General features: G+C 44.0%; 1 protein-coding gene across 1 annotated transcript in view; it reads left to right on the top strand.

Annotated features, from left to right (window-relative positions):
• Positions 1–5,953: 5,953 nt before the first annotated feature.
• Positions 5,954–14,279, top strand: part of LOC119650926 (peripheral plasma membrane protein CASK-like) — a 291,137-nt gene continuing 282,811 nt past the window's right edge. Inside the window, exon 1 of the mRNA XM_038054153.1 lies at positions 5,954–7,009. Within this exon, the coding sequence (XP_037910081.1) occupies positions 6,951–7,009 (59 nt within the window). The 5' untranslated portion in view covers positions 5,954–6,950. The remainder of the gene's footprint in view (positions 7,010–14,279) is intronic.

Below are 14,279 nucleotides of genomic sequence, written 5' to 3'. Positions count from 1 at the left end.
ACCTGATTTTTCATATTGTGCCTTCCTTTCGTAGTATACATTACATATCGTAATATACATTATGGTACTGGTGTCTATTTTTCCGATGACATACTTTAAGGCCATGGCAATGAGCATGGAGGAGTGACCTCCCTCCTCTTCCAGGCCTCTTAACGCACTTAGACGATATAGTGACTTTACTTTTTTTCTATACGTCTGAACATTAAGAGCTTTTGTCCAAACGGGTGCTGCATATAGTCAAATGGATGAAATCTCTCTGGCTAGCAATAGCCTCCTCGGTGGTTTGGGTCGTCCAATATTGGGCATCATGCCAGTTAACGCAGCTAAAACTTTCGTTGTTTTCTCGGCCGCATAGCTCAAGTGTTCCTTGAAGGTGCGATGTTGTCTATAAGATAAGGGTAGCTTGTTAGGGAAGTTTCATCCGCAGCACATGGTCGAACATCACGTTCCAGAGTAGTGAACCCAGCACTGATCCTTGAGGCACTCCGCCGGTTATCAAATATTCAACTGGGCCTACGCCGGTGTCGTAGAGCAGCTTTCTATCCACTAAATAATTCCATGGCTGCGCGTGATCCAAAGCTGGATCTTTGGAATCAAATTGATTCCAAAGATCCAGCTTTGGATCACGCGCCCACCTCTCCTTATAAGAATTATTCCAACGTTCCTGCCATACCCTGATTGTGCGTGCTCTTTCTTCCCGTCGTCGATATTTGGCAATGTGGTCACTACGTGCTTTTCAGTGTTCGGATCTCCTCATCTAAAATATCAATGGGCACCATTGCCGCGACTACGAAAACCGCTTCGTCTGACGTTGATCGGAATGCGCTAGTGACTCTTAACGCACTCAGACTACAAGGGAACATTCAGCTGGTTTAAGGATCTTATTATATGCTGAATTGCGCTGAGTTGAAAGCATTCATCACGTCCATGGTGATGCTGGCACAATATTTTTTGGTACCACCTTGCCACTATATCTGCAATTGATTCCTCTATATTGTTCTGTAGACATGCCTCCTTTTTCTCTTATAGCTGAGAGCAGCTTGTTGCATGGTTGGTTTACTGTCTGTTCGTCTGTCTGTCTGCCACACCTTTCATCTCAGAAACTGTTACTCCTGTTGATACGAAATTTGGAAGAAAGGTGGGACCTGTGAATCACATTGTATGCAGTGAGTTACAGTTCCATCTCCAGTTAAAGGGGAGGTCCTCTTACATGTAAAAGGGGGGGGGGGGGTGCAACATTTTTTTTCAACGAAAATAGTCGTGTGGGGTATCGAATGAAAGGTCTCGATTAGCGCTTTCCGAAACCAATATTAGCTTTGATATTGGAGGTGTCGGGGGGGGGAGTGGCCAAATATCTTGTATTATAAGACTCTGAATGTCAGTACCATATTAAAGTGAATAGTTTGACAAACGAAATACATAAATACTACGAGCTAGGGACGAATGCGACAAATCTCCACCTATATATGTCTATGAGCAATACACAAAACCTTCCATATCTGAAGCGTTTACCTTGCGGCTTTACGACTTGTAGGAAAATCTTTTAGAAAGCAAAACCTTATTAACATCGGTTCACTCTCTATTTGCTTGCCATACATATTTTTGGCTATGTTTATTGGTCCGAAATTCAATAGAAAGTTTGTGCTGGTGAACTTTCAAGAAAGTATTCAAGTTTAAGGGGGAAAGGCCCCGATGCATATAAGGGAGATGTAGAATTTTTTCCATCAATAATTAATAAGTAACTCCAGACATCCCGGTTTTGTGCCGAGGTCCACCAATTCGATATCCCTAAAATCTGTCTGGCGTCCTGACCTACGCCATCGCTCCATCTTAGGCAGCGTCTGCCTCGTCTTCTTTGTCTACCATAGATATTGCCCTTATAGACTTTCCGGGTGGGATCATCCTCATCCATACGGATTAAGTGACCCGCCCACCGTAACCTATTGAGCCGGATTTTATCCACAACCGGACGGTCATGGTATCGCTCATAGATTTCGTCATTGTGTAGGCTACAGAATCGTCCATCCTCATTTAGGGGGCCAAAAATTCTTCGGAGGATTCTTCTCTCGAACGCGGCCAAAAGTTCGCAATTTTTCTTGCTAAGAACCCAAGTTTCTGGGGGATACATGAGGACTGGCAAGATCATAGTCTTGTACAGTAAGAGCTTTGATCCTATGGTGAGACGTTTCGAGCGGGACAGTTTTTGTAAGCTGAAATAGGCTCTTCTGGCTGACAACAACCGTGCGTGGATTTCATCATCGTAGCTGTTATCGGTTGTGATTTTCGACCCTAGATAGGAGAAATTTTCAACGGTCTCAAAGTTGTATTCTCCTATCCTTATTCTTCTTCGTGTTTGTGTTTGACCAGTGCGGTTTGATGTTGTTGGTTGATTCGTCTTCGGTGCTGACGTTGCCACCATATATTTTGTCTTGCCTTCATTGATGTGCAGCCCAAGATCTCGCGCAATATCCCGCCTGCGCGATCTGGATGAAGGCAGTTTGTACGTCTCGGGTGGTTCTTCCCATGATGTCGATATCGTCAGCATAGACCAGTAGTTGGGTGGACTTGAAGAGGATCGTACCTCTTGCATTTACCTCAGCATCACGGATCACTTTCTCGAGGGCCAGGTTAAAGAAGACGCATGATAGGGCATCCCCTTGTCGTAGACCGTTTTTGATGTCGAATGGCCTTGAGAGTGATTCGACTGCTTTTATCTGGCCTCGCACATTGGTCAGGGTCAGCCTAGTCAGTCTTATTAATTTCGTCGGGATACCGAATTCTCTCATGGCCGTGTACAGTTTTACCCTGGCTATGCTATCATAGGCGGCTTTAAAGTCGATGAACAGATGGTGCAACTGTTGTCCATATTCCAACAGTTTTTCCATCGCTTGCCGCAAAGAGAAAATCTGATCTGTTGCTGATTTTCCTGAAGTGAAGCCTCTTTGGTATGGGCTAATGATGTTCTGGGCGTATGGGGCTATCCGGCCTAGCAAGATCGAGGAGAATAACTTATAGATGGTACTCAGCAACGTGATACCTCTATAATTGCTGCACTATGTGATATCTCCCTTTTTATGCATGAGACAGATAATGCCTCATTGCCAATCGTCAGGCATTGATTCGCTGTCCCATACATTGAGCACAAGTTGATGAACCACTTGGTGTAACTGGTCGCCACCATATTTAACCAATTTGGCTGTAATTCCATCGGCTCCTGGCGACTTACGATTTTTTAACCGATGAATTGCACGGACTTTTTCTCCTAAACTTGGTGATGGCAGTATTTGTCCGTCGTCTTCAGTTGGCGGGACCTCCAACTCGCCGATGTTCTGGTTGTTCAGTAGCGCATCAAAGTACTCAACCCATCGCTCCAATATGCCCATTCTGTCGGAAATCAGATTTCCCTCTTTGTCTCGGCAGGATGAGCATCGAGGTGTATAAGGCTTCATCCTGCTGACTTGTTGGTAAAACTTGCGCGCCTGGTGCGGTTGCTCCCTGTGTTTTTCTAGTTCACAGACTTGTTGGTTCTCTCAGGCTTCCTTTTTCCATCTCTGAAGTCGCTTCTCCGCTCGACGGAGTTCGTGATAAGTTATAAATTTGATACTATCAGAAATTATTGATGATAGAGACCCACAAGATGAAGTTCATAGGATGAACAAAACCCACTGCTTTAAAAAAGAATTGCAGAAAGGAAAAAATACAAAAGTATTGAAACTTTAAAGAGTTGCAGTAGTCTTACGATCACTTTCGAAAACGGAATCCTCATGACAAACCTAAATACATGGAAATTTTCTTACCTTTCCTTTCATTCTAGAATTATGACAGCTAATCGAAAACCCTGAAGAATAAAACGCACAGATACAATAGGGTATACTCATTCGATAGGGTTTCTACTGTGCCCAACCGCAGGCTAAACAGCAAACTTCGATCGAAGAACCTTATTAGACTTTGAGCAGTGAATATATGTTGAAAATGGAGCAATTGGAGTAAAATTAGTCTGATTGCCCGTTGAAAGAGAGGCATGGTTTCCATGCATTCAGGTTGTTCCTATATAAGTGGCATTGATCCTATACAGAACGCCAGTTAAAGGCATGAAGGAGCGAGTGGTTCGATCTTGTGGAAAAACTGTTAAACCAGTTTATAAAACACTAATAAAACGGACATTCCAAACTTTTTGAAATCCTAAATCTCGGAACTCTGTACAAAACACTATCGAATAAATGAAGAATTGATTAGGTCAATCAAATTAATAGCGGCAAGTCCGTTGGTAAGATTGCAGGAACTACATATCACAAAGCGATGGAACCAAAAATTGAACGGAGATTTCAGATGCGAGTTAAACCCATAGTGTTACTCAGTGAAGAATCCATAATTCGAATTGAAAACAGCTCAAATCTACCGGGATTTAGCTTACGAGCCAAAAGAGTGCTTAACTCGCTTCCGAATGAGACAGGTGCTAAAACTGAAGTAAATGATAAATCAACTACAATTCAAAATGTACACTCGGTACTCGTATCTATCAGGAATCAATTTTATCATACTTAGTTATTCAACGACGATCGCAAATTTCAAAAAATTCAAACTCAGAAATCCAGAACCAAACCTAAAGGGAGGTAACAGGGAGCTCGTCACGGAAGAGACGACAAACACAACAAGATATATACCTACTGATAACTAACGATAAATGACGAAAGGACCCTGTAGTAACCGCGATTTCACTACATGCGAAATGCCTCGAAGAAATCAAGCCCAGGCGATACAAATGACACCCCCTCAAAATCCAAAGGGCGGTAAGCTTGAAAAGAGAAATAGAGAGGGCGCGATCGATTCTTTCGGATCCTCACAGGACGCGAAAAGACAAAAAGGCCTCTCACCGCCAAAGGGCAAGGCAAACAAAGTTACCAAAATCGTGGAAACTGCGGCATCGGCTCCACTCGTAGGCTCACGTAGGGTATGAAATGAAAGGTCGCGGCTAGTATTTTTCAAAGTTACTGGTTAGCTTTAACGTCAATTTCAAATCGGGTACATGCGAGCGTTAGAAGGTAGTAATTTAAAAGATTCACTCCCTGACACCTCGCTCATATCCAGATCTCGCCCCCATATTTGGTCAAATGACATTAAAATAGCAATATTTTGGAAATTTATTGCAGCAAACATAACTCCCGCTCCACTCCTTCTTCTCAAAAGTTAATCCTAGAACTAAAAAATTTTTCAGTACTATCTTGAAAAATTTGGTGGAAATCACTCTCTTATTAACAAAAGGTATAACAGGTCAAAGTTGTCTCTTTGGAGTAAAATTACCGCACTTTAACGTAAAATGTCAGCATCATACTGAAATGAATAGGCTGTTCACCTAAACCTAGGAATGCATTATTTCCGTAGAGGCATGTCCAAGTGAGGCAAGTGACGATTGTACAATTTTTTAATTAAATAACTTCAGCCACATTTTATTCTGTCTTAAAATTATTAAATTGAGGAGATTTCAGCTAGCTTTTTTGCTTAATAGTATCCGCTAAATTATTGCAAAAGTAACCTCATTAAACCATAATTTCCTATTGTATCTATTCACAATAGGTTCAAAGCAAATCCCACTTTCAATGGACATTTCCCAAAGAAAATCCTTCCTTCAATAGAAAGGTTTTCCTAACTTCGTTTTATGAAGCTGTTCCTATAAAGCGACCGCACGCTGTAAATATTCTCTCCAGCAAAGCGCGAATACCGCCCGAGAAATATTCTCACCCGGAGAAAACAGTCCCTAATATAGTAATTTCCCCAACATTTCAACACAAGGATATTTCGTCCTGTCGGTACACATCATACGACGAAAAAGCTGTAAAAATGTTGCTTCATCGTATGAGTACGCAACCACATTGACACGAAGAGAGAGCTGTATAGAAATGTAAAAATCCTGCTGGCAAGGAGCGAAGTCCTCCAGTTTCGAAGGAAGTGATAGTGTCACAAAAGTACTTGTACAGTGTGGACTGTGTGGTGCTTGTGAATTCGTCGGCTGCATTCACACGATTCACGTGTGTTAAAAGAATTCAACTCTTATCACAGCTATTTGATCCAATTTCGTTGACTGCGAACAAGGAAGGAAGAATACTCGGCCCACCCTGCGCCACGGGGTGGGGGAAGGTGAAATAAAACGTCCGTTCTAACGCCCGTGAATGATATCAAGAGCACTCAATCCTGTTGTTTGATCCACCTGCTCCTGACACAACGCAACTATAGAAATCATCGCGTCCTGGTCGGTTGCTCGTTAGCGGCGGAGAAAAGACCTCGGTCGGGGGTGGCGACCGGGTGGTTTTGCCGGCATTTATAGCCGCCTAAGGCGCTCTCGCTCCGTGCATCCTGTTCTTTGATAATTAATCGGGCCGGGAAATATCATAAAGCATCCTGCACCCTACGAAAATCTACTCAGCGTCCTCTCTCTGCTTTCATATTGTTTTACTAATTACGTTATAATTTACAGTGCTTTCGGAAGTTAATGAAAATCGTCATTTCGCCGCCTGTGCGCCTTTCCACGCCTTAGCAATCGAATTAGCGCCTTGGGCTTAGTGTTGCTGGAATTCCTCCGAATCGAGTGAGTGGGAGTGTATTTCGCGAAGGACATCCTAATCGCAACTAACCTCTGAACTTTTGACAAAAATCAGTGTAAAAATCGAATTCGTTATTGGAAGCCCCGAATGCCGGTTCGCTGCTCACGTTGCTGTCTTCTGCAATATTTGACACCCCCTCGAGTGCTTTTCGGTACTATACTGCCAAGGTGCATGCTGAACGGTGGCGCAAAGTGAGTCTAAGGAATTCTCGCCATAGTGACGATCTCACCTAGAACAACAAACTGGAATAACCTTTACGCTGTCTGGTTGGCACTGGTAACATCAATCAACTGGCGCCGATACATTTTGTTTTAGTCTGAGGCAAAAACGGATCCAAACTTAGCTGTCATCATGGCCGACGACGAAGTCCTTTTCGACGATGTCTATGAACTCTGCGAAATTATTGGCAAGTAAGTAGCACAACTATTTTTATGCATGAATTGTACTTTCCTGAAGGCTTTAAAAGTCACATCCTTTTAAGAGTGGCTCAATTTCGACAGCATAAGTCCATTATTATAAATGGATTAATTTCACCTACATTTCCCATAATTTGGTGAAATTGATCGTTCTGAATGTCATATCAATTAACCGAAAGCGGATTAGTTGCCGTTCATTTGGCGGCGAGATGGCTGGGAAAACGTTCAGTTTGCTGTATTTATACCCATCATCGGTTCAAAAAGCGCATACTCGCCACGTGAAAAAAACAGGTGGAGATTTTGTGGCCCCGGTAGATAACCCTCTGTATAATATCAAATATTCCTGGAATATTGAATGAAACCAATATAAATCCAAGGCATTCAGGGAGCAATTGAACACTCTACTCATTTGGAATAGTGCAGGCCATTAGCGCCCGGTAATGGCTGCAGGAGCAGCACCAACGCTAGTCTACCCAAAATTGATTATTTAGCACGTGGTTATCATCAGACGTACACCTACATGGGCGGCTGAAGGGGGTGAGTATTGTACGAGTCGATGTTAGCCTTATGTTGTATGCTTGTCAGATACTTTGCCCACCGCAATAGTGGCGAACTTGTAACTTACCAGCAAGTGTAATTACCGGACACTTGATTGGATCATCGATAGTCGATGACCATTAAACTTGCTAGAAAGTACGCTTGGCATTGATTCCATCCCTTGCCTTCTTTGGATAGTAGGGTGTGTGGTGTCATGGTTATGCTGACTTACATACCGGAAGAAGGTGAGACCATTCAGCGAATGGTAATTGGCTTAAGATTTTGGGAGAAGGATGGTCGTTATGCCCGCAGACGGGTCTAATATTTGATCCTTTCTCGGAACCACTTGGCAAAGTAATTTGCGAAGGATTGGAAGTCCTGTTTTGTCGGAGCTACATAACTTTTCTGCAGGCTTAAGAAATTTTCATTCCAGTTTCCTTTATATCAACACAGCTTTAACCATTCAACTTCAAGGGTTAACAGTCTTCCATTGTAGGTCTATGCGATAGTATGGATACATCGTGAACTACTGTGGGAAGGAACACATGCGTTTTATTGAATGCTCCACCATTACTCGTAGCATTACCTTTATTTTACATACATTAAACGTCCATTTTCCTCCCTTCCCTCTCTTCTTTTCACTCTGTTCGCTGCAATTATAGACAGTATCGATATTCGCCTATTCCTTTCCTGCCCCCCCCCCCCCCCCCCTGCCTAATTTGTGCAGCCAGAGGGGATTTTACCAAGAAGATGGAAAACAAACTTCCTTTGCATCGGAATTATGGGTTGAACTGAAAATCCCTACAGCTACTCTTTTCATTGTGTAGCGTTGCTGCATCTAACTTTCGTTATCGGTATCAATACTATTCTCTCACAAGTTTGAGTTTCTGTGCCTTTAGGTTGTTGCAATCAACAAATTTCCTTACTGCGATGATACGGCCCGGAATTCACCTGTCAAAATCTTAGAAAACAACACACATTAACCACACTTACACGCTATCGTTCGTGGTTGCCTGAAATGCGATTTAGCTCCTCCCACGATTTTCTGAGATGCCTGCACCCTTCCTCTATTGTTTCGTGCCAAGTGCCCTTTGATCGACCCACTCGTCGGCCATTTTGGGAGAGCGGATTCCACTGCATGGCATAGCCAGTAATGTAATTGTTGTCCTTCCTTAATGTGTGACCTAACTGTCACTTTTTTTATGCGCATGAGTGGCAGGCCTGTGTACTGATCAAGTTCTTCGCTGGTTAGTATCAGGCATGCGTACCCTGATGATACGACGCCGACACGTGTTAACAAAAGGTTAGAGCTTCTGAGTACCAGTGGGGCCACTTTCTATGTGATCTTGGTGTCGAGAAAACTACATTTCTAGATTTTAGAGAGGGCCGCGAAGGCGAGTCTAGCGCTGTTTATACATCGGGTAACATCCAGTTCTGTAACACTGTCGATATAAACTAGGCTTCCTAGATATGCAAGCTGATGTATGTTTTTGTGCTCTGCCCAGGAGGATCCTGAGTGGAAACTAATCTGCTCTCTGTGGACCAAACTTTCGAGATGTTGTTTTAGTCATAATTGTTGCAGCAGCACGTAGATAACCCTCTTAATGTTACGCTCAAAATGGGTGCACTTCTGTGGAATCTTAACAATCATTCCCTACTTCCACTCTCTCCAAAGGGTCTCATATTTTCAAGATTTTTATACCAGTAGAAGCAGTAGATCTGCAGTAAATGAAGGTGTAGCGATAAATATAATAAATTAAAAAACTGCGTGAAAACCATCAAGCCCAGCGGCTTTACTGGGTTTGAGTGCTCAGAGTCCGTACCCGCATGTTATGGTGACTAGTCATTTCATCCACAAGAGCAGGAACTTCACCGTATGCAATACGATTAACAACCATGATGAAGTGTTTGTTCCACCCTTTCAGTTGCTCGCCATTCTGGTTCGAAAAGATAAAGAGTTGGGACCACGTGCAAAATTTTGCGAGATGCGGTATATACTTCCAAATAATTGTGTTCTACGGCATCTTCCAGCTTCTTGACCAGCACAATAGCAAATTCCTTTTTGTCACGGCTCACACTAAGCTGAACTTCTCTGGATTTCATTCGGTATTCGAGTTTGAGCGCGTCATCCCTCACGTCGATCAATGGAGCCTTCAACCCTTTTCGTTTATCGATCCGCTTTCAGCCAAATTATGACGCCTCTTCAGGACGTAGCCGACTACCTGCGTAGCACCCGAGGAAAAAGCATTTTTGATGGCAGCTCAATGTACATCGATATTATCAATAAGGCTACCGTCCGAGCAGCGAGATAGCTATTCAACTGTCGATGTGGGGGTCACAACTCCCCAACACTGCTAGAAGCGGTAGACGCAACACGCAAGCGAACGCAGCTGACCATCAGATGGTGATCCCTTTCGAAAACGATGTCAGTGCTCTCTGGTTATGCACATCTAGGAAACAGCTCCCAAATCTACTGTTGATCGAAAGTGATTGCTCGTACGGTATTGCTCAGTTGGAACCCAACTGACCTTATGGCAAGGTCTGTGCTCGAACAATGTGCCACCAATAACGAGGCGGTGGAAGTTTCAGAAATCTACAAACCTCCCGTCATTATCGTGCGTGATTTCCCATCACATGTCCGAGCGAGGTGTTGTCTGATCAGATCACCCATCACGACCAGAATATCATCTTTAGGAAGCCTCCCCTGAACTTTGCGTAATTGCTTGTAGAAAGCATCCTTCTCCATTTTATTGGAAACCTTCGTTAGTGCATAGCACTGTTCAATTGTGATGCACCTTAACCTCAGTTGGAATTTTGCAGTCAGAAGCTTGTCAGAAACCGACTCCTAGGTCAAGAGAGCGCGCCTTACGGTAGTTGCCAGAAACAATCTCCCAACTGATTCTCGCTTGCTAACACTGGGTTCTCAAGAACACAAAAGCACATTGCCATTTGCGTGGCAATAGAGAAATGAGTACTCTCCAGACACCTACCATCTTACTTCACTTAGGCCTTAGAGTGTCCAGCTTATATCGTTAGAATTCCCGCTCGAGTTGGAGAAAGCGAGCATTCTGAGGAACCTCACTACCACTGTCAAGGAGCGTGCGCGAATTCCAGAAGCCAATCAAAGTCTGTTTTCTATAGCCAAAGGTCTTCGACGTGAGATCAGCCCCTATCCGAGACGTTGTTGGCGTTTCGGTATGAATACAACTGCAAAATTTGTCGGTTGTAGACCAGCACAAGTTTTTATTCCCTTTTGTCATCTCTTACGACAAGCAGGGAAGACTTTGAGTGCATTTTCAAGCCTCAACTCAGAGAGAGATGGCTATGATAGCATAGCCAGGGTAAAATTGTACACGACTATGGGAGAAATTCCAAGATTTCCGTACGAGAAGAAGCAGCAGATCGGCAGTAACTAAAGGTGCAGCGATAAATAACTTTGCAGGAAAACCGTCATGCGCAGCGGCTTTACTGCGTTTGAGTGCATTGATGGCCGAATTGATTTCCTTTTTGCCTCGAGGAACAGTTCGTATCTGCATACCGAGGTGACTAGCGATTTCATCCACAAGAGGGGGAACCTCAGCGGATGTGGTATGCTCAAGAACCGTGGTGAGGTGCTATTTCCATATCTTCTGGTGAATTTCTCGGGATTTCGCTTGGAATTGGAGTTCGGGTCCGTCACGCTCAACATCACTAACAGCGGTCAATAGACCTTTCAACCCCTTCCGTCCGGAGCGAATCGATGCTTTAACGATTTCGCAGTCAACCAGATCTTATGACGCCGACGACCTGTGTAGCACTAGAGAGAAGATTATTTTTGATAACAGTTCAATGCATACGGTCCGATCAGCAAAATAGTTCTTCGACTGTCAAATAACAGCTGGATCATACAAGCGGTCGATGCTGAACTTGATGGGTCACAGTTCTCCAACCGTGGGAGAAGCAGCGGACGCAATACACAAGCGAATGTTACAGACCATTGGATGATGATTCTTGTCGAGGCCGATATCAGCGTCTCTCTCGTTGTGCACATCTAGGAGACAAATCCTGAATCTACTGATTGCTCGTACGGCGTCGGGCAGTTAAAACCAAACTGATCTTATTGCAAGCTCTGTGCTGGTACAATGTGTCACCAATGACGGGGCAGAAGCTGCAGAGATCCGTAAATGTCCCATCATTATCTTTACTGTCGCTAGGACCGTCTTTGCCCATCACATGTCCGAGCAAGGTGTTGTCAGACTCCACCTTCACATTCAGATCACCCATCACGATCACATTGTCACCTTTAGGAAGCGTTTCCTGAACTGCGTTTATTTGCTCGTTGAAAACATCCTTTTCCACTATATCAAAAGTATCCGTTGGTGCATAGCGCTGAACAATTGTTATGTCCCTTACTTTGGACCGGAATTCAATTAGAAACTGACTCCCAGATCAAGTGCGCGCCTTGCGGTAGCCGTCAGAAACAACTCGACATCGACATCACTTGGCTTTCCAGGGTACAAAAGCACATTGCCATAAGTGGTGTAAGGGGGGGGAGTACTTCCCAGGGTCCCACCATCTTACTTTGCTCAGGCCCAGAATGTCCAGTATATATCGCTAGAAGTTCCGCTCAAGCTGGAGAAAGCGAACATTCTGAGGACCTTCACTACCGATTTCGTGAACCGTGCGCACATTCCTGAAACTGATCATAGTCCGGTTTCGATTCGAAGCCTTGTTGACGTCTCGGTAGCAGTAAAGTTTGAAAATTTCCAGGTTGCTAGCCCACAAATTACTATTCTTTCTAGTCGTCTCTTACGACAAGCAGGCAAGACTTTGAATGTATTCTTAAGCGCCAACTCCCAGGGCAAAGTTGCATGATCGCAGCGATTAATTGACGAACGGTCGCCACATGATGACCCTTCCATGAGAACTTCGATTCCACACGTGTCATACTACAAAAATTCTAGTGCCCTTTACCGATGCGTAGGTCCGTACTGGATACTGAATTGTTCCAAACCAATAAGAAATTTCGCGTCCTCCTAACGAATAAATTACACGCGAGCTAAATCGGAGTTGAAACTACAAAAAAGGACCGGCTCAACGGCGTGCTTAGAGACGTGAAATTCCGGAGCCGAGTTCCACGATCAAAAGGGAGGATCCTCGACAGATCGCACCATCAATCGATACATCTCTTGTTTTCCACTTTTCTTGTTATTCTGCATTGTCTTTGTCCGGCCGCAATACCCCTTCAAACAAGTCCACTCCTAAAACGCAGGACAAACTCCACTTCCCCTACCCCCTGTTTCGGCATTTAGATTATTTAAAAAGCCGGCAATGTTAGAACAATAGACTATATTGAGTTGCGAAACATATGAACTCGGAAAGCTATCCAGGTTTCTATGGTACCAGTTAACCTTCGAGGCAAAAGTCACTTCATATGAGTCCGCGTTCAGACCACTGGAGCCTACTGCATCACGACCAGTAAGTCAATGTGAATACAGCGTTTCCCGGTGTAACCACGTGGAGGTTCTCCTTGGCGACTAGGTGTTCACTAGGCCGACAGGTGTTGCTTCCCCGTCTGCTTCCTCACCACCTCAGAGCACCAGATGTATATATGATAGAAAAAGATCTTTTAGGTATGAGTTATCTGATCTTCGCCTGCTTGAATATAATCATTTCCGTTGATAATTTCTCCTATCTATGGTGCCGAAAATCACAACTGGTAACAGCTACGATGATGAAATCCGCGCACGGTTGTTGGCAGCCAACAGAGAGTATTTCAGCTTACAAAAACTGTTCCGTTCGAAACGTCTCACCATAGGGTCAAAGCTCTTACTGTACAAGACAATGATCTTGCCACTCCTCATGTATTCCTCGGAGACTTGGGTTCTTAGCAAAAAAAATTGCGAACTCTTGACCACGTTCGAGAGAAGAATCATCCGAAGAATTTTTGGCCCCGAAAATACGGATGGACGACTCCGTAGCCTACATAACGACGAAATCTATGAGCGATACCATGACCGTCAGGTTGTGGATAAAATGCGGCTCAATAGGTTACTCTGGGCGGGTCACTTAATCCGTATTGATGAGGATGATCCGGCCCGGAAAGTCTATAAGGGCAATATCTATGGTAGAAAAAGAAGACGATGCAGACCCTGCCTGACATGGAGCGATGGCGTAGGTCAGGACCCCAAACGGCTTTTAGGGATATCGATTTGGGACCTCGGCGCAAAACCGGGATGTCTGGATTTCCTTATTAAGGCAGGCCTAAACCGAATACCGGTTGTTGCGCCGTTGATGATGATGATGATGCTATTATCGTGCATGATGCTATTATAGGCGGCTTTAAAGTCGATGAAAAGATAGTATAACTGATGTCAATATTCCAACAGTTTTTGCATCGCTTGCCTCAGAGAGCAAATCTGATCTGTTGCTGATTTGCCTGGAGTGAAGCCTCTTTGGTAGCCGCCAATGATGTTCTGGGCCTATGGGGCTATCCGACCTAGTAAGCTAGCGGAGAATATCTTATAGATGGTACTCAGCAACGTGATACATCTATAATAGGTGCATTGATTCGCTGTTCCACACCTTGAGTACAAGTTGATGCACCACTTGGTGTAATTGGTCGCCACCATATTTAACCAATTCGGCTGTATTTCCATTGGCTCCTGCGACTTATGATTTTGAAGCCGATGAATTGCACGGACTGTTTCTTCTATACTTGGTGGTGGCACTATTTGTTTGTCGCCAT

The sequence above is a fragment of the Hermetia illucens genome, chromosome 3, assembly GCF_905115235.1.
Source record: "Hermetia illucens chromosome 3, iHerIll2.2.curated.20191125, whole genome shotgun sequence".
NCBI lineage: Eukaryota > Metazoa > Arthropoda > Insecta > Diptera > Stratiomyidae > Hermetia > Hermetia illucens.
Note: the sequence above shows the minus strand (reverse complement) of the source record. Positions and strands in the feature narration are given on the sequence as shown.